General features: G+C 43.3%; 1 protein-coding gene across 8 annotated transcripts in view; it reads left to right on the top strand.

Moving 5' to 3' along the window:
* The window catches only part of pisd (phosphatidylserine decarboxylase), a 55430-nt gene that overhangs the window by 23282 nt on the left and 10422 nt on the right, over window positions 1-21726 (top strand). For 3 of the 8 annotated variants that reach the window (XM_082958130.1, XM_014128221.3, XM_014128223.3), the window contains exons 4-7: window positions 13494-13730; window positions 19520-19667; window positions 19959-20108; window positions 21333-21493. In XM_082958130.1, coding sequence (XP_082814256.1) covers window positions 13494-13730; window positions 19520-19667; window positions 19959-20108; window positions 21333-21493 — 696 coding nt within the window. Of the gene's footprint in view, window positions 1-2684; window positions 2813-3310; window positions 3887-9376; window positions 9543-13493; window positions 13731-19519; window positions 19668-19958; window positions 20109-21332; window positions 21494-21726 lie in introns of those variants that run through there. The other 5 variants (XM_045689915.2, XM_014128224.3, XM_014128227.3 and 2 more) reach the window with 4 other exon arrangements.

Genomic DNA, 21726 nt, shown 5'->3' with positions numbered 1-21726 from the left:
AATGTCACCAGCAAACCCCCCTCACACCATCACACCACCACCTCCATGCTTCACGGTGGGAGCCACACATGCAGAGATCATCCGTTCACCTACTCTGCGTCTCACAAAGACACGGCGGTTGCAACCAAAAAGCTCAAATTTGAACTCATCAGACCAAAGGACAGATTTCCACCGGTCTAATGTCCATTGCTCATGTTTCTTGGCCCAAGCAAGTCTCTTCTTATTGGTGTCCTTTAGTAGTGGTTTCTTTGCTATTTCACGCAGTCTTCTCTGAACAGTTGTCTGTCTGAACTCTGAAGCATTTATTTGGGCTGCAATTTCTGAGGCTGGTAACTCTCTAATGAACTTATCCTCTGCAGCAGAGGGAACTCTCGGTCTTCCTTTCCTGTGGCGGTTCTCATGAGAGCCAGTTTCACCATAGTGCTTGATGGTTTTTGCGACTGCACTTGAAGAAACTTGAAAAGTTCTTGAAATGTTCAGCATTGACTGACCTTCATGTCTTTATAGTAATGGACTGTCATTCTCTTTGCTTATTTGAGCTGCTCTTGCCATAATATGGTATTTTAACATATGGCTATCTTCTGTATACAAAACTGATTGGCTCAAACGCATTAAGGAAAGAAATTCCACAAATTAACTTTTAACAAGGCACACCTGTTATTTGAAATGCATTCCAGGTGACTACCTCTTGAAGCTGGTTGAGAGAATGCCAAGAGTGTGCAAATCTGTCAAGGCAAAGGGTGGCTACTTTGAAGAATGTAAAATAGATTTTGATTTAATACTTTTTTTTTTGTTACTACATGATTCCTTATGTGTTATTTCATAGTTTTGATGTCTTCACTTATTCTACAATGTAGAAAATAGTAAATAAAGAAACCCTTGAATGAGTAGCTGTCAACTTTTGACTGGTACTGTATCTTTTAAATTACATGTCTTTTGCAGCAGAGGTGGGCTATATATAGGGGAAACACTGGAACTGCATCTTGAGTAGCCTTTTAAAATCTTACTTAAAAAATGACCAGTCAGGCAACAATGTGTAATGATGACGCTTACCTTTCTGAAATGATTAACTGACGAAACAGCAGATAGTGAATAGATTAACTCCCCCCCCACACACACTGAGCTTTGCTGATGGTAGGATAGGATAAGGTAGGACTCAGTGGACTCCAGGCTCCCTAAATCAGGCCAAAACCTAAGGAGAAAAACAAGGTATGGCATGCTTATGAATGCCAAAAAGATACTGTAATACAAAACGATACAGATCAGCAGTATAGTGGAGCTGCCAGGAGTCTATAACAGGGTCCGTGAACACTATAGCTGATGGGATTATTTGTATCTATTATGGAACCCATTAGCTGCTGCCAAGGCTGCAGCTACTCTTCCTGGGGTCCAGCAAAATTAAGCCAGTTATGAATGTATTGTAATGGTTTTAAAATTGTATAACAGATTTCACAACAGTGTGCCCTCAGGCCCCTAATCTACTACCACAAAATCACAACACAAAATCCATGTGTACTAGTGTGTGTGTGTATAGTGCGCATGTTATCGTGTTAGTGTTTTTATGCATGTCTGTGCCTGTGTGTTGCTTCACATTCCCCGCTGTTCCATAAGGTGGAATTCTTTTTGATTTACTTGATGTGGAACAGAGTTCCATGTGGTCATGGCTCTATGTAGTGCTGTGCCCCTTCCATAGTTTGTTCTGGACTTCGGGACTGTGAAGAAACCTCTGGTGGCATGTCTTGTGGGGTATGCATGGGTGTCTGTGTGCCAGAAGTTCAGACAGGCAGCTCGGTGCATTCAACATGTTCTGAGCCAATTGCAATTTTCCTAAGTCCCTCTGTGGCACCTGACCACACGCCTGAACAGTAGTCCAGGTGCGACAAGACTAGAGCCTGTAGGACCTGCCTTGTTGATAGTAATGTTAAGAAGTTAGAGTAACACTTTATTATGGACAGACTTCTCCCTATCCTAGCTACAGTTTTATCAATGTTTTGACCATGACGGTTTACAATCCAGGGTTACTTCAAGCAGTTTAGTCTCCTCAACTTGCTCAATTTCCACATTATTCATTACAAGATTAAGTTGAAGTTTAGTGAATGATTTGTCCCAAATACACATTTTTGTTTTTGAAGTATTTAGGACTAATTTATTTCTTGCCACACATTCTGAAACTAACTGCAGCTCTTTAAGTGTTAGTCATGTCAGCTACCACAGCAACTGAAGTGTTGAGTCATCCGCGTACGTAGACACACTGGCTTTACTCAAAGCCAGTGGCACGTCATTGGTGAAGATTGAAAAAAGTAAGGGGCCTAGACAGCTGCCCTGGGGAATTTCTGATTCTACCTGGATTTTGTTTGAGAGGCTTCCATTTAAAGAACAACCTCTGTGTTCTGTTAGGCAGGTAACTCTTTATCCACAATATAGCAGGGGGTGTAAAGCATAACACAAGTTTTTCCAGCAGCAGACTATGATCAATAATGTCAAAAGCCACACTGAAGTCTAACTAAACAGCCCCCACAATCTTATCAATTTCTCTCAGCCAGTCATCAGTAATTTGTGTAAGTGCTGTGCTTGTTGAATGTCCTTCCCAATAAGCGTTCTGAAAGTCTGTTTGTTTACTGTAAAATAGCATTGTATCTGGTCAAACACTATATTTTTTTCCCAAAACTTTACTATGGGTTGGTAACAGGCTGATTGGTCTGCTATTTGAACCAGTGAAGGGGACTTTACTATCCTTAGGTAGGGGAGTGACTTTTGCTTCCTTCCAGGCCTGAGGACGCACACTTTCCAGTAGGCTTAAATTGAAGATATGGTAAGTAGGAGTGGCAATATTGTCCGCTAATGTTCTCACAAATTTTCCATCCAAGTGGCTTGTCATTGTTGATAGACAACGTTTTTTTTGTAAGGTGCTCCAAATCTTTTTACTATCATTCTTAGTCATGTATCTGTCTTTCATAGTGTAGTTACTACTTTTTTAAATTCAGTTTAGTCACATGATTTCTCAATTTGCAGTACGTTTGCCAATCGGTTGTACAGCCAGACCTATTTGCCATCTCTTTTGCCACACCCCTCTCAACCATAGTTTTTCAATTCCTTATCAATCCTTTGGGATTTAACATTTTCTAGTCATTTTCTTAAAGGGTGCATGCTTATTAGTAACTGGGATAAGCAATATCATGAATGTGTCAAGTGCAGCATCTGGTTACTCCTCATTACACACCACGGACCAGAAAATATTCTTTACATCAACGACCATAGGAATCGCAAACCGAACTTGTCGCATTTCCCTCCTATCATCAAGTTGCCCCTCCCCCAGACAGACCAGTCCTCCTCCAGTCTTCCACCGTCACCAGTCTCCTGCAGTTCCTCTCAGGTCAGCCGTGAAACAGTCAGCCCACCCAGAAGATTCCCATTCTCTAGTACAAAATCACTTCCAGAGGCCCTTGGATCCCTGAGAGAGAAGAGGAGCGAACGGATTACCCTCCACCACGTCACATCCGTCCTACCAGAGAAGGGGCTGGGCTTGAGAGTAGCAGAGCGAGAGAACGAGATCCAGCAAGAGAACAGAAGTGCGCACACCGAGCGAGAGCGGCAGCCCCAGTGAGCGCGAGAGAGAAGCATCTGTAATCCCCCCCCACGCCTTCAGTGATAATGTGTCAGAACAGGAGCCTTCAGCGGGCGGCAGCGCAGAGCTCAGGGAAATGGTGAGATGCTGCAGGTCTTTGCACAGCCCTCCGTCTTGCTACAATCTCCACAGAGTTAGGGTTGATGTGCGCCGGCTCCGGACGATCAGCTCCACAGGAGCTGCCGGGGAGCAGGGGGGAAGCAACGGCGGCAACGTCTCAGGCCACGGGGCCCAAGCACTCAGCCACAGGAACCGATTCAGGTATGCTGAGAGAATGAGAGTGAGAACAAGAGATGAATGACCACAGGATGCCTTAGCATGTGTATAACATGGTTGTTAGACATGACATGACAAAGACAGGACTGACGCGGAGGGAGAACGAATGCTTTTCAGCCTATAAAGTGATTGTTTACAGTATGTGAGAGATGGATTAAAGGCGAATGAGGGATGACCAGAGCGAGCATAGAGGGGATGATTAATGTAATGTTCTGCTGTGAGATTGAAGCTCGAGCAGTTATGGTTTGTGAGTGGGGGGGTTGTGTGCACGTCGCGTGTTGAGCTGCTACATGAGGAGAGGGACAACCGTGAGCCGAGGGGCTGAATATTGAGTGGCCACAGTCGGCCCGCTCTCCCAAAGCCCTGTCTTTCTCGCTCTTTCTCTCTCTCTCTCTCTCTCTCTTTCTCTGTCCCAGGCAGCACAAAGCCTCTGTTTGGCCTAATTGCAGCGTAATGCCCTTAAGCCCCATCCAGGCAGGCCAGTCTAAGGAGGAACAATGTATCTGGGCCAGGCCAAGGCCAGCCCTATGCAGCCAGTTAGCTAGCCTTACCCAGCCAACCTCGGAAGTGGGCCTGAAAGAAGTGAGGGATAGATGGAGTTTTAGAGATCTGTGTGGCGGCTGAGAGACTCTGTTTATGTAGATAGAGCGAGGCAGGAGAGAGAGAATGCTATGCAGCCAGTGATTGGCTAATATGTGCCTGCATTGAAGAGGGGGGGGTGCTGTTGGAGCCTGCGTTTTGTGGCCGAGGGAGACTGGATAGCCGGGAAATAAAACAATTACAGAAGTGTATTCTTTACGTGTTGGCTTTTTGTTACTTTTGTTGCGTTTTTGTGGTTGGCTGGGATATTTAGCAATACTTTGCGATTGCTGAAACCAAGGTGCATGACAGGCTACGGTAAATAATATTTAAATGATACTGCACTGGTTGACTTGTAAGAGAATTGAGATTCAATTACATCAAATGAATGACTTTCAGGGTAATTTCCATGTAAAAGGACCAACGTAAAGTTCATAGGAGCATCTCAGATTAGGTGTCAAATTTAAGCTTTTTTGAGAAATGATAGATTTTCTTTTCTTTTTTCTTTTACCATTTTCCATCATAAATATTAGGAATAAGTAAAGGCTTTGATTTCTGGTCAAACAGATGGAAAAGTGGTCTTTAGAAAACATCTACTAAGAAGTGTTAAGGTATTAGAAATACATAATTTTGAAGTAAAGACCCCTGCCAATTAATATCAACACATTTAGTTTAGGAGTAATCTTTCTCCCTTCGGTAAGTTTAAGAAACATGTCCTAGTGCCTTGAAATTCCATTACCTAAAAACCCACATACACTACATGACCAAAAGTATGTGGACACCTGCTCGTCAAACATCTCGTTCCATGGGCATTAATATGGAGTTGGTCCCCCCCCCTTTGCTGCTAGAACAGCCTCCACTCTGCTGGGAAGGCTTTCCACTAGATGTTGGAATGTTGCTGCGGGGACTTGCTTCCATTCAGCCACGAGCATTAGTGAGGTTGGGCACTGACGTTGGACGATTAGGCCTGGCTCACAGTCGGCGTTCCAATTCATCCCAAAGGTGTTCAATGGGATTGAGGTAAGGGCTTTGTGCAGGCCAGTCTAGTCCTTCCACACCGATCTCGACAAACCATTTCTATTTTTGTCCTCACTTTGCCCCTGTGAACATTGTCATGCTGAAACAGGAGAGGCCTTCCCCAAACTGTTGCCACAAAGTTGTACGCACAGAATTGTCCAGAATGTCATTCTATTCTGTAGCATTAAGATTTCCCTTCACTGGAACTAAGGGGTCTAACCCGAACTGTGAAAAACAGCCCCAGACCATTATTCCTCCTACACCTTAACTTTACAGTTGGCACTATTCATTCGGGCAGGTAGCGTTCACCTGGCATCCGCCAAACCCAGATTCGTCCGTCTGACAGCCAGATGGTGAAGCGTGATTCATCACTCCAGAGAAGGTGTTTCCACTGTTCGAGTCCAATGGCGGCGAGCATTACACCACTCCAGCTGACACTTGGCATTGCGCATGGTGATCTTAGGCTTTTGCTCGGCCATGTAAACCCATTTCATGAAGCTCCCGACAAACCGTTCGAACAGTGCTTCCAGAGGCAGTTTGGAATTCGGTAGTGTCTTGCAAACGAGGACAGACTATTTCCACATGCTTCAGCACTCGGCGGCCTCGTTCTGTGAACTTGTGTGGTCTACCACCTCGTTGCTGAGCCGTTGTAACTCCTAGACATTTCCACTTCACAATAACAGCAGTTACAGTTGACCGGGTCAGAACTGACTAGTTAGAAAGGTGCCATCCTATGATGGTGCCACGTTTAATGTCAGTGAGCTCTTCCGTAAGGCCGTTCTACTGACAATGTTTCTTTATGGAGATTGCATGGCGGTGTGCTCGATTTTTACACTTGTCAGCAACGGGTGTGGCTGAAGAAGCTGAATCCACACATTTTAAGGTGTGTCCACATACGTTTGTGTATATAGTGTGTCTTTAAGATATTTTCCAATTTCTCTTCCTCATGTGGGGAGGATAATGAACGTTTACAGAAGTAACAAGTGAAGGAAGGTCTATCAATTACTTAGTGTTTTTACTGATATCAATTTTGTTGATGAATTAAGTGACCTCTAAATTCCGTTACCAAATCTTCAAAGAATTTCTGAAAAAACAGTAACAGACATTCTGCAATTGAATTGGCTGCGATGGAAAATCAGTCACACCACAGTTTGGTTCACAAGTTTTGACAGTACAACACAGTACAGTAAAGAAAAGCAGCGTAGAGTTAAACAGTATTGTAAAGTTCAGTAGAGCACACTAGAGTTGTACTGAACTATACTCTGCTGTACTTTGATGTTTAACTTGTGAAACATATAGGATGGTTCAAACGTTGTCTTGTTTGGGGGGGGGGGGGCTCATTAAAATAAGAGCCAGTGTGTAGAATAATATTGAAATATGCAATGGATATTGCATATTTCAACCTTTTTTTGTACCTATTTAGTATACATCTCTATAAAGAGTTACATTCATATCCATAATTACGTGTTTCTGTGTAGTACAGATCAGGGAGCCATGAAGCAATTCCGTTACCGGGTGTAAATCCACTTCACTTACTGTAGTTCATTAAATTCAATGTGTCATGTCATAGCTGACACCCCATTTTTTTTCTTTCATTTTATATTTTGAATGTTAATTTGGAGCAGTTATTGGAAACCGTGGACTTAAAAAAAAAAAATTATAATAAATGTACCCAACTTTGCATCTGCAGAGTTATTCTTTTTTTTAAAATGTTTTTTGTAACAATTTATACAACATTTTAAAAGTAGTCTTTGTGCACAGAGTTGTATGGTTTTGTTAAACCTTTTTTAAATCAATGGTATTTGTTTTGCTGGCATTTTAAGCGAGAAATCTCAGTCTCGGTGCAATTCCGTTATCGTGGAATTGCCCTAAATCTATATTAGCGCCATTAGCTGGAATCTAATTATAGGCTGTGTACCCGGCCAGGCTCTGTAGTAAACGTTGCTTTCCTGTTTTTAGAGCTTAGAGGATGAGTGGCCCAGTCTAACGCTCTGCAGTCCAAACTAGGCCAGCCAGCCAGCGGTGACTGAGGAGAGCAGTCGCTATCTCCAGTAAACTAGGCACCATACAGCAGTGTGCCTTGGTGGAAGTAATCCCGTACCCAGCTACCGTGGAGCCAAAGTAATCAGAGATGGGATTTTCCCTGATGAATCAGGAATTTCAGTCCAGATTTCCAGAATGGGGCGATCTTAAATCGCTGTGGATCATTCAGATGTGTTTAATGATAGCCTTTTCTTTCACGACTGCCGTGCTGTGGTCATCAAACCCTTGAGAAATGACACCGTGTGGTGGTGGGGTGTGCGGCTGTCTGTGCGGACCCACTGAACCGCACAGCCCCACACGCTGCTCCGGATCTATAGGCCATCCTCAGATGTGTATTCAGATGAACAATATGGGCAGTGTTGTCTGTACGGCTGTGCTGAGACACGATCACTCGGCACTGGCAGCAGTTTCACAAAAGGGGGCATCAACACCAGCCTGTGAAGCACCATTCAATTGATCTGATTCAACGCAGAGGCCAAACAGGTCTATAATAACACAGGGATTAATATAGACGCCACGGGAGATGACCTATGTAACCTACTGTACACCAGTCACTACACCCCTTTTTTCTCTCATGTCAGTGTGCGTAATATCGGTGTCTCTGGATTGTGTGCATGTGTGAGAGATCGTCGGTCAACTGTTTCCAGCCCGATTGTGGCGATAAGGTGCTGCTGACTGACGGCTGTCCGTTAGGGTGTCAGTGGCTAAACCATGCATAGCCTCACGCTTTGCCCTTATCCTGATTAGAGTGGACAGGTCTTCTTTAGGCCTATAGATAGCCCCACAGAGGCTATACAGCTAGCCTGTGTTATACCACCTCTTCTCTCAAATCTGGACTCTCTCACTCGCTCATTTTCTTTTCACAAGTCTGGACTTTGTAGAGCTAAGGCTGCAGCACCTCCATGTGTCACTTGGCTGAGAACTAGCTATACCCCCCATATCCCATATAAAAGCCTTTGGTGTTGTACATTTGTGTGTGTTGGATGTCCCTTGTTGAGATAACATTGGTCTCCCCCTTAGAGTCCAGTCCACCGCAGCACTGCTGCCCTAGTTGTTCCTATTGTACAGAGTCAGGACAACACAAGCATCACTGAAGCCTATTTTAATAGACCTATGCAGTGCGGCCAGGCATAGTCATGGACAGATTATGGATTTGACTGTTGGGTGGATATGCTGTTTTCTATGCATTTTTAGCTGTGTGTTTACCGCCCACACTTCGAGCACCGAGTTTGTCATTAAAATCCCTCTCCGCGTTTATCGCCTAAGGCTAAGCGAGTAAAGTGATGCATTTTTTAACATGGCATATTGAGAGATCTGGATGGATGGGAGTTAGAAATGAGGATATTTTAAGGAGAGACAGTTGACTTGACTAAAAGCAGCCTGAAGAGTAGAGTGGATTCTGCATGAAATATACATTTTTAGGAAACTAACCACGTGGGGGTTTAGATGAGATACTGTAGAAGATCTGTGTGGTTGAGGAGATTCTGGGGAGGTTGTGCAGTCAGAACGTGTGATGGCTCAGTAGCCTATTTCCCTGATGGCTATGTGCTGTGTTTGAACAGTATAATGTAAGAGAGCATCATCTGTCAGCTATTTCTGTTTGTGCTTTGTTGTCGTGTCATTTAGTTCCCGTTATACATGTATTTACCCACGTCTTTGCGTGGACACGCCTGTGCATTCTGTCATTTTTAACGTGCTTTGTGGGTGTGCGTGGGTGAGAGATATCTGTGGGTGTCTGTGAATGTGAGTCTCTGTCCTGCCTGTGTTTGTGAGTCGGAGACTCTGTGTGTACACTGCCATATCTGTGCCAACCCAGGGCTTTGTATGGTTGCACAGGTTGCAGTTCCCTCAGTTGGCCTTGCGGCGTCGTCTTGGCCAGTTGAGCTGCATGTCCCGGCCCGTCTTGCGGCTGCGCTCATGGCCGCTCAGCTTCCTCTACTACTTCCTGACCTTCGGTGCACTCAAGCCCCTGGCCAAGGTTGGCTGGAGACCAACAAGCAGGGTGAGTACTTTCCTAATAACGAGCTACTATAGCGTTTTTCTCTCTCTCTCTGTTTGTGTGTGAGAGAATGAATGAATGTCAATCTCAGCATCCAGAGGTACCAAGTCCTATAATACTAGTTGAGTAGGATACCAGTTCCTCCCATACAAAGTAAATCGCAGCTGGAACACTTGAAAAGGCGCTTTAAATCCACTCGAATAACCCCTATGGTCATTACAGTTCCTACCAAACAGTTTGTTTCCCCTGTGTCGTGGCACTAGGTTTTCTTGGCTAGAAGTGCTCTGTTAGAGCCACTGATGTGTGAGGTGAGCCCCCTCCCCCGTCACAGATGGCCGGACCCATATGGACCTGCAGTGCTCTGATCTCGGCCCAGGCTCTATCGTAACGCCTATCAAAGGCCCTTTGTGTGATCCACACAATAACGGGAGGAATGCTTTGTTTTCTTCTCCTGCTGTGCTCGCTCACATTGTCGCGGTAAAGGGGCGAGTGAGTGGCTTAAGTTTCAATGGATGCTGTTTCTCCCTTACCATCAGCCAATAAGCATTTAATGTTATTAATGAAATGTTGACCTATTCCGCCTCCCTTGGCCTATTAATCAAAGTGGATACTTAATCATGGAGATAGAACTTGTCTGCCACCCATCTCCTCAGCTGATCTATTTCCTGCAGTTTGGACAAGATCATCTCTGGAGCTACAGGACTTTACTGCCTATGAGTTATGTGTGTGGGTCCAGGCTCAGCATGCAGCACCGGTTTGGCTTAAATTCAGGAGGGTGCGCAAAGTTCCAGAGAATTTGCATTGAAATGTTGTAGAACAGACATGCTTGTCTCTATTGTGCACATTTAATCGGTTTGTCAGTTTTGATCTATACATTATATTTCTATCGGCAATGTTAAGCTCCGAAATAAGCTCCAGTATTTCTCTGTTTTAAAGTCTGAACTCTGATCAGCTTTAAGGTTTTTAATCCTGGGGTCAAATGGCTTTTTGAGACCCTCGAATCCTCCTACCTACCTGTTAAACTTCTATTCTATTGCAGGCGTATTTTAAATCTGATTTCTACATGTGTCACCCTGACCTCGCATCTGAGGCCATATAAAGAAATGGCTATTCCAATGCATTTTTTTGTGCCGGCGGTCCGTTCGTAGCCGCGTTGGATTTGAGATGGAATATCATTATGGGCTTCAGCTGTTCGGCAGGGATAAGGGGTGGGGAAGATCCCCAGGCGGCCGATCCCTAAAGTGCACAGTTAACAAATTAGAATTCAATAATTTATTTATAAAGCCCTTTATACATCAGCCGATGTCACAAAGCGCTGTACAGAAACCCAGCCTAAAACCCCAAACGGCAAGCAATGCAGATGTAGAAGCACGATGGTTAGGAAAAACTTCCTAGAAAGGCTAGAACCTAGGAAGAAACCTAGAGGAACCAGGCTCTGAGAGGTGGCCAGTCCTCTTCTGCCTGTGCCGGGTGGAGATTATAACAGAACATGGCCAAAATGTTCAAACCTTCATAGATGACCAGCAGGGTCAGATAATAGTAATCACCGTGGTTGTAGAGGGTGCAACAGGTCAGCACCTCAGGTGTAAATGTCAGTTGGCTTTTCATAGCCGATCATTCAGCGTTAGAGACAGCAGGTGCGGTAGAGAGTCCAAAACAGCAGGTACAGGACAAGGTAGCACGTCCAGTGAGCAGGTCAGGGTTCCATAGCCGCAGGCAGAACAGTTGAAACTGGTGCAGCAGCATGACCAGGTGGACTGGGGACCGTAAGAAGTCATCAGGCCAGGTAGTCCTGAGGTGTGGTCCTAGGGCTCAGGTCCTCTGAGAGGGAGGAAAGAGAGTGACAGGGCGCATACTTAAATTCACAGGATAAGTCATGAGAAATACTCCAGATATAACAGACTGACCCTAGCCCCCCGACACACAAGCTATTGCAGCATACATATGCTGAGACAGGAGGGGTCGGGAGACAGTGTCCCTGTCCAACGATACCCCTGGACAGGGCCAAACAGGCAGGATATAACCCCACCCACTTTGCCAAGGCACAGCCCCCACACCACCAGAGGGATATCTTCAACCACCAACCTAATATCCTGAGACAAGGCTGAGTATAGCCCACTAAGACCTCCCCTGCGGCACAAACCCAAGGGGGGTGCCAACCCGGAGAGGAAGTTCACGTCAGTGACTCAACCCACTCAAGTGACGCACCCCTCCTAGGGACGGCATGGAAGGGCACCAGTAAGCCAGTGACTCAGCCCCCGTAATGGGGTTAGAGGCAGAGAATCACAGTGGAGAGAGGGGAACCGGCCAGGCAGAGGTGACAAGGGCGGTTCGTCGCTCCGGTGCCTTTCCGTTCACCTTCACACTCCTGGGCCAGACTACACTCAATCATAGGACCTACTGAAGAGATGAGTCTCACATGGATAGGCAGACCATTCCATAAAAATTGAGCTCTATAGGAGAAAGCCCTGCCTCCAGCTGTTTGCTTAGAAATTCCAGGGACAGTAAGGAGGCCTGCGTCTTGTGACATAGCGTACGTGTAGTTATGTACTACAGGACCAAATCGGAAAGATGGGTAGGAGCAAGCCCATGTAATGCTTTGTAGGTTAGCAGTAATACCTTGAAATCAGCCCTAGCCTTAACAGGAAGCCAGTGTGGAGAGACTAGCACTGGAGTAATATGATCACATTTTTGGGGTTCTTGTCAAGATTCTAGCAGCTGTGTTTAGCACTAACTGAAGTTAATTTAGTGCTGTATCTGGGTAGCCGGAAAGTAGAGCGTTGCAGTAGTCTAATCTAAAAGTGACAAAAGCATAGATGCAGAAAAATGTATCATTTTTGGACAGCAAGTTTCTGATTTTTGCAATGTTATGAAGATGGAAAAAAGCTGTCCTTAAAGTATTCTTGATGTGTTCATCAAAAGAGCGATAAGGGTCCAGAGTAACGTCGAGGTCCTTCAGTTTTATTTGAGATGACTGTACAACCATCAAGATTAATTGCCAGATCCAACAGAAGATCTCTTTTTCTTGGGACCTAGAACTAGCATCTGTTTTTGTCAGTTTAAAAGTAAAACATTTGCTAGGTCCTGGCAGTGTTGTGCAGATTCAGGACAACTGAGCATTGGAGAAATACGCAGATTTAAATAGTCTGTAATTTGCTTTCTAATGAGCATGATCTTTTCGTCAAAGTTCATGAATTTGTCACTGCTGAAGTGAAAGCCATCCTGCTGCTTTTTAGTTAGCTTTGCGACAGTATCAAAAATAAATTTTGGATTGTTCTTATTCTCCTCAATTAAGTTGGAAAAATAGGATGATCGAGCAGCAGTGAGGGCTCTTTTGATACTGCACATTACGGTCTTTCCAAGCTAGTCAGAAGACTTCCAGTTTGGTCTAGCGCCATTTCCGTTCCAATTTTCTGGAAGGTGTCTAAGGCCGTGACAAGATGGCTTTCAATGCGACTTAAACTAAGTTTAATTTGCAAATGTACATGATCTATGCAAGTTCTGATGGTTCACGTTTGGCTTCTACAATGCACCTGTAAACGAAGACCGTACTTCAGGAGTGCAAAAGTTCAATCTATTCAGGCGCGTTAAAACACTGTCAACTCTCGCTTGCTACCTATCCTGCACATGGCCTTGATGCAGTTGACTTTTAATGCTATTTTCAGAATTGAGATGGCGCCTTGCCTTAAGCTTAGTGATCTAGTCAACTTTATAGCCACGTCTGCCATGGTTCTAGCTTCTCCTGTTACAGTTCACCCAGTAGAGAAGTAGTAGCCCTGTCTCATCTGTTTGTGTAGTCTTGCCAACTCCTATGGTTGTTTGGTGTAACAATGAGCATAGGAGTTGGCCAGACAGCACAAACCGATCTGGGATAAGCCAGGATGCAGCCAATGTGAGAACATGCAGTTTAACTATGTGTAGACTAACCCAATCATCTCTCACTCCCTGGCCCAGGTTGCTCTGTACAAGACCATCCCAACACGGCTGCTGTCTCGGGCCTGGGGTCGCCTGAACCAGGTGGAACTACCGACCTGGCTGAGAAAGCCAGTCTATAGTCTGTATATCTGGACGTTTGGCGTCAACATGCAGGAGGCGGCTGTGGAAGACCTAATTCAATACAGGAACCTGGGAGAGTTCTTTAGACGGAAACTCAAACCGGCTCTCCGGCCCGTGTGCAACTCGCACTGCGTGGTGAGTGTGTGTAAGCGTGCGTGTGTGTACTGTGCCTTCAAAGTATTCATACCTCTTTACTTATTCCACATTTTGTGTTACAGCCTGCATTCAAAATGGATAAAATGTTTTTTTTTCTAACTCATCTACACACAATAGCCCATAATGGCAATGTGAAAACATGTTAGCAAATGTATTTAAAATGAAATGCAGAGATGTCTATTTTACATAAGTATTCAACCCCTGAGTTAATACTTTGTAGAAGCACCTTTGGCAGTGACTACAGCTGCAAGTCTTACTGGGTAAGTCTAAGAGCTTTACTACACCTGAATTGTGCAACATTTGCATGTGTATTAATTTTAAAATTCTTCAAGCTATGTCATCGTTGTTGATCATTGCTAGACAACCATTTTCAGGTCTTGCCATTTGTTTTTCAAGTAGATTTAAGTCAAAACTGTAACTCAGCCACTCAGGAACGTTCACTGTCTTCTTGGGAAGCAACTCCAGTGTCGGTTTTAGACCCACCTATGTGAAGCTGGCCACAATAAGGAGTAGACACAATAGTGGAATTTGCGGTTCACCTTCAAAATATGTCTCTAATTGAAAGTGACACAAATAGTGGTATCATGCCATAATGTAATAGATCATGCTAAACGATGTTCGAATGTTATATAAATTCAACAAAGAGACTTTGTTAATTTGACAAATCATGTGTTAAACTTGAGAATTGCATTAGGGGCGTACTTATTTCACTGTACAGCCTATGGATTATGGGTCAATGGCATGGGGCATCAGTGTGCTCCGTGACATCCAGAGAACATTAGCATCGTAGCTCTTATTGCGTGACTCTGAAACCACTGTGAAATAAGCAACATTTATTATACCAGTCAACCTACTATTTGGATTGAACACTATTCCAGAGGAAAAACAATACAACGTGGATGTTTTGGAGTCTGATAACTCCGTGGAGGACTTGGGGGGGCACACACCTGGGTACTGAGCAGACTGATATTTCATTTCCCACAGTCAAACTCCGGCAATAGGAGCTAAGATGCTAATATTTGTGTGAACTCTTCAGTTATGTTCTGTGGGTGTCACCAAGTAGACTGATACCTAATTTCATTGCTCCACATTCCAATACTCCAACGTTGTTTAACATTATCTAGTCTAAATATGGCATGATTTCACTAATTGTAACCATTTGCATCACTTCCAAAGAGGGACTTTTTTGCGGTTTGTTTGAAGTCGAACCGCGAATTCCACTTTTGTGGCTAATCCTTATTGTGGCTAGCTTCACAACACATAACCCGGACCGGTCAAGCCACACTAGCCAGATGAAGCTAGCTAGCTGCTTATGTTAGCCTGGGGTTCGTTATCTAGCTTTATTTCCATGAACTGAGGTTGGATTTCAATTAGAGAACAAGTGGCTACCTAGCTAATACTTACATGGATTTCTAAATCATTGCTAAGAATATTGACAATGAATGCACTTTCTACTGGTCATTGTTTTCAGGCTGGTTGCATTGGTGCTAGGTACCAAGTTAAAGCTAGCTACCCCAGAAGTTGCTAGAAACATCTGTATCAAAGATGTTTAAAAAATATATATATATTTTTTAAATGTTTATTCTTCTCGTTTGAGCTTGATCTTATTTCAAATGCTCCAATTCTGTTGACCAAATAATGCCTTATTAGCGACGCAGTATTGTAAACACATCGTGTGGAGAATGGACACCTCTGTAGAAGTGTGAATCTCAAAGTCTTAGGGTTAAATATTAATAGCCACTTTGATAGTAAGGCATGGCTACACACAAAAACAATGATGAAAATATAAAAATTGTCATACTTTAGAGGAAAATTGACCGTTATGGATGTCACGCTGTACAAAATGAGTGTTTATATACATCCCTTAGCCGTGGCATATTGGCCATATACCACAAACCGGTCTGATATACCACGGCTGTCAGCCAATCAGCATTCAGGGCTCGAACCACCAAGTTTATAATTGTAAATAATGATTTGTATTTTCTTTTTATGGTGAATAAAAAGTTGGCTATTCAAAACATTGTCAGATGTTCTGGTAATTATGAGGTGGATAGACAAATCTATAAATGTGTTTATGCAGGTCCTAAGACAGAAGACTAATAACCATTTTTATTTTCAATAGAATAGTATATTTTGAGTTTAATGATAGGCTACTGGTCTGTTCAACCCATAGCTGTGCAAGGCAAATGAAATCAATAGTTCTTATTTTGTTAATTAAACAGACAAGAGACACACTTAGCCTACTTTCCCCTGCCCTGATCAGTCAACACTATTTTATAGTAAGATTTAATATAATGGAATATAACAGAATAAAATAGAAAAAAATATTTTGAATGTGTGGAACCGCTGTCATTTTATTTCAAAACGGAGCCCAACATTTTTTTGAGCCCATGTCCTCGTTTTTTTGCTATAGAAGCATTTGCTCTATCCAGGTCAAACAATTTTGACCTGGATGAACCTCTGTAGGATGATATCAAAGTTTCTTTATTGATCCACGTTGGATGTGATCACACCATCTCGCACTTTCTTTTTCAAACACCCAACAGGACTTTTAAATGCATTACCGCAATCGTGGCTAGGTCGGTTGGTGGAAGTTAAAGTACAGGCTTTGTTACCGGCAGATATATAAAGAAAATGCGGAAACATTTGGCGGCATTGGTAAAGTTGACTGAAAAACGTCATGGTGTGAAAAGTGCCGTAAAGGTGCCGTATTCACACCTCTTGACTTCCTCCCCAAAAATTACAGCCTGAATTTAAAATGGATTTAATTTTGATTGTGTTACTGGCCTACACATCACTGAGTACCACCCTGTTCCCATACCCTACATTACTCATCTCATATGTATATACTGTACACTATACCATCTACTGCACCTTGCCATCTTGATGTAATGTATCACTAGCCACTTTAACCTGTTGGGGTGTAGGGGGCAGTATTTTCACTGCAGGATGAAAAACGTACCCAATTTAAACGGGTTACTACTCTGGCCCAGAAACTAGAATGTGTATATTTGGATAGAAAACACTCAATGGTGTCTGTGAGTATAACAGAACTCATATGGCAGCCAAAAACCTGAGAAAAATCCAAGCAGGAAGTGGAAAGTCTGAGAATTGTAGTTCTTTTGATTCTCTATCGAAACTACAGTGTCTGTGGGGTGACGTTGCACTTCCTAAGGCTTCCATTGGCTGTCTAAAGCCTTCAGAAAGTGGTTTGAGCATTCCCCTGTCACTGGACAGATAATAGGAGCTCAGTTACTGAGTGGACTGCCTGGCAACAAAGGGATTGGATATGCTCGATCCCGCGAGTGCACTGTTCGTTCTTTTTCTTCTTGAATGAATATGCTATTGTCCGGTTGGAATATTATCGCAATTTTACGTTAAAAATACCATAAAGATTGATTTTAAACAGCGTTTGACATGCTTCTAAGTACGGTAATGGAACATTTTGACTTTTCGTCTCTGGTTCCGCGCTCGTGCGTTATGCCTTTGGATAAGTGATCTGTACGCACGAATAAAACTGAGAATTTGGACATAAATATGGAGTATTTCGAACAAAAACATTTCTTGTGGAAGTAGCAGTCCTGGGAGTGCATTCTGACGAAGATCAGCAAAGGTAAGACAATATTTCTAATACTAATTCTGAGTTTAGGTTGCCCCGAACTTGGCGGGTGTCTGTATAGCTCGCTGTGATGGCTGAGCTATGTACTCGGAAGATTGAAAAATGTGCTTTCTCCGTAAAGCTATTTTAAAATCTGACACAGCGGTTGCATCCAGGAGTAGTCCATCTATAATTCTTTAAATAATTGTTATATATTTTGTCAACGTTTGAGTATTTTTGTAAATTGATGTGCACATTCACTGAAAGTTTTGGTGGGAATACATTTTCTGAACATCACGCACCAATGTAAAATGCTGTTTTTGGATATAAATATGAACTTTATTGAACAAAACATACATGTATTGTGTAACATAATCTCCTAGGAGTGTCATCTGATGAAGATCATCAAAGGTTAGTGCTTCATTTAGCTGTGTTTTGGGTTTTATTGACACATGTCCTTGATTGGAAAATGGCTGTGTGATTATTTTTGTCCAGGTACTCTCCTAACATAATCTAATGTTTTGCTTTCGCTGTAAAGCCTTTTTGAAATCGGACAATGTGGTTACATCAAGGAGAAGTGTATGTTTGAGAAAGTTGAATTATGACATTTTGTTGTTTTGAATTTGCAGCCCTGATATTTCACTGGCTGTGTCCCGCAGGTGGGACGCTAGCGTCTCACGTAGCCCATAGACGTTAAACAATGCCGCTTTATGTTTCATACCCTACATTACTCACCTCATGTATATACTGTACTATTACCATCTACTGCATCTTGCCTATGCCGTTCGGCCATCACTCATTTATATATTTTTATGTACATATTCGTATTCATTCCTTTAGACTTTTGTGTGTGTGTGTGTATAAGGTAGTTGTTGTGGAATTGTTAGGTTATATTACTTGTTAGATATTACTGCATGGTCAGAACTAGAAGCACAAGCATTTCGCTACACTTGCATTAACATCTGCTAACCATGTGTATGTGACAAATAGATTTGATTTGAATGTTAAAGTGGAATTGTGTTTTTAGAAATGTTAACAAATTAATAAAAAATGAAAAGCTGAAAGGTATTGAGTTAGTAAGTATTCAACTCCTTTGTTATGGAAAGGAGTAAAAAATTTGCTTAAGTCACAAGTTGCATGGGCTCGGTATGTGCAATAAGTGTGTCGTTTTTTATGATAACCGATATGTGGGGTACAGAGATGAGGTATCTGTAAGGTCCCTCAGTTGAGCAGTACATTTCAAACACAGAATCATCTACAGGGAGTTTTACAGGGAGGTTTTCCAATGACTCGCAAAGGAGGACACCTATTTGCGATAAGGTACTAAAGTAAAACTGCAAACAATGTCGCAAAGAAATTAACTTCATGTCCTGAATACAAAGCTTTATGTTTGGAGCAAATCCAACACATCACTGAGTACCACTCTTCATATTATCAAGCATGGTGGTAGCTGCATCATGTTATAGGTATGCTTGTCATCGGCAAGGACTCTGCATTTTTATATATATATAAAAAAGAAACGGAATAGAGCTAAGCTCAGGCACAATCCTAGAGGAAAACCTGGTTGTCTGTTTTCCAGCTGACACTGGTAGACCCATTCCCCTTTCAGCAGGATTATAACCTAAAACACAAGGCCAAATGTACAGCTCACAAGCTCATCAAGATGACGTTGAATGTTCCTGAGTGGCCTAGTTACAGTTTTGACTTAAGTCGGCTTGAGAATCTATGCCAAGACTTAAATGGCTGTCTAGCAATGATCAACCAACTTGACAGAGCTTGTAGAATTTAAAATGTGCAAATATTGTACAATCCATTTGTGCAACGTTTTTAGAGACTTACCCAGAAAGACGCATAGCTTTAATTAATCGCTGCCAAAGGTGTTTCTAACATGTATTGACTCCAGGGTGTGAATACTTATGTAAATGAGATCCCTGTATTTCATTTTCAATACATTTGCGAACATTTCTCAAAACATGTTTTCACTTTGTCATTTTGTGTGTGTGGATGAGTGAGAAACTATATTTAATCCATTTTGAATTCAAGCGGTTACTCAACAAAATGTGAAGTTAAGGGGTATGAATACTTTCTGAAGGTACTGTATATTCTAGACATGGAGGAGTAGATCCCTGGCTTAAGCCGTAAATGTTGGAGTCTTTTTTTTTCTCTTCAGATCAGCCCAGCAGACGGGAAGATCCTGCACTTTGGGCGGGTGCGGAACTGTGAGGTGGAGCAAGTCAAAGGAGTCACCTACTCTTTGGAGACCTTCCTGGGACCCCACACCTGGGCTGAGGCCATCAATTGTACCATCAAGCCATCAAGTGAGTACCTCTTCCCTTCCCCCCCGGTCTAATGGGATCTAATACCTAATCCTAATTCAATTCCTTAATCCCTTTGAGACTTGTTGATCTCAAAGGGTTGGGCAGGTAAATACAGTATAACTGATGTTGTAGACCTAATAGGCCCACCTTGCTCCCAACAATTTTTATACATCTTATCAGAATTAGACACATCTAATCCTGTTTTGTTTAGAGTCTAGAGATTTAGGATTGGTTTGTATGATGCACCTTACCACCCTGCCTGCTGACCATAATTATGTGTGGGTTTCCCAGATGAAGAGGACCCCAGCTCATTCCAGGACCTGCTGGTGACTAAAGAGGGGAATGAGCTGTTCCACTGTGTGGTGTACCTGGCTCCAGGAGACTACCACTGCTTCCACTCCCCCACAGACTGGAGAGTGGCCCACAGAAGACACTTCCCTGGTCAGTGCGCTATTAGGACTGTCCTGCTCATACATTCGACATTGAAATTTCCCTATATTAAACACCAGAATTACTCCGCTACGCTAGGACAATCCCAGGACGTTCAGGACACACACATCATAATCAGGGGCGTCATGCACCCCAAAACATGTGGAGGCACAAAGTATGTGAGGATGGCTGGGGCTGGTAAATTGGAGAATTTGTATTGTTTTTCGAAAACCAGAAACGGCTTCCTGCAATCTAGAGCAATAATCATTATGCTTCATTCTATGTAAATAAGATAATACATATGTATGTTTTTCTACATATCTAAGCATACCTCTTGAGCTGAGCTGTCTGTATCCTCCTGACCGGTGGTTATTTTGTTAACCTTTCTCCTACAATTTCCGTGGCCACGCAGAAATCTAACATCATTTAAAAAAAAAACATCTGAATTCGTTACAGCCTCTTCTGCCAACTTCTGTCTGTACCGTCCGAAGAGTTTGGGCTACACACTAATATGACCCCTTTTACAAACATGTCGGTCGTTTTGTTCTAGGACGCCTCACAAGACCAGGCAATGTTTTTCCAGTCCTCAGTTGCCCAGTGTTTTTGATTGCGTGTCCACTGGAGCCACTTCTCTTTGTTTTTAGCAGATAGGAGTGGAACCCGGTGTGGTCATCTGCAATAACCCATCTGTGACAAGGACAGACAAGTAGTGTATTCCGAGATGCCATTCTGCAAACCACTGTTGTACTGCGCCGTTATTTGCGTCTTTGTGACCCATCTGTTAGCTGGCACGATTCTTGGCCTTCTCCTTCGACCTCTCATCAACGAGCCTTTTTCACCCACAGGACTGCCGCTGACAGGATGTTTGTCCCAGCATCCTCGGTAAACCCTAAACACTGTTGTGCGTGAAAAGCCCAGCAGGCTGGCCGTTTCATAGTTACTGGAACCGGCGCGCCTGACACCAACAACCATACCGCTCTGAGTCGCTTAGGTCACTAATTTTGCCCGTTTTATAACGTTCAATCGAACAGTAACTGAATGCCTTGATGCCTGAGTGCCTGCTTTATATAGCAAGCCACAGCCACGTGACTCACGGTCTGTAGGCGCGAACCATTTTCATGAACAGGGTGTACCTAATAACTGGTGTATAGTGCTGCTTGCAGTGTTTGTATTGTGTTTTGTATCTGTGTCGGTATACTGTGTATTTACTTTCTGCTTCCTCTGTGTCCCTGCCAGGCTCTCTGATGTCAGTGAACCCTGGCGTGGCTCGCTGGATCAAAGAACTGTTCTGCCATAACGAGAGAGTGGTGCTGAGCGGAGAGTGGACGCACGGCTTCTTCTCCCTCACCGCTGTAGGAGCCACCAACGTGGGCTCCATACGCATCTACTTTGACAAGGTTGGTTGGAGCTGAACCCCACTTAGGTTGGATGTTTCACTAGTCTGAACCTGTTCTGGTTCTGTCATAGTATATAATTACTCACTCGTCCATTTTGCGCCGGCTGGTGCATAGTGCAGCATCAATGTCTCTCCACGTCAGAGTATTTAGGGACCTTGGCGTTGTCCATACATGGAGGAAGTTCTGAATGGGAGCATCGAAGTTAGTGGTCCTGCTATTGTTCCTTAAACATG

Source organism: Salmo salar, chromosome 11, assembly GCF_965601325.2.
Source record: "Salmo salar chromosome 11, fSalSal1, whole genome shotgun sequence".
Lineage (NCBI taxonomy): Eukaryota > Metazoa > Chordata > Actinopteri > Salmoniformes > Salmonidae > Salmo > Salmo salar.
Note: the sequence above shows the minus strand (reverse complement) of the source record. Positions and strands in the feature narration are given on the sequence as shown.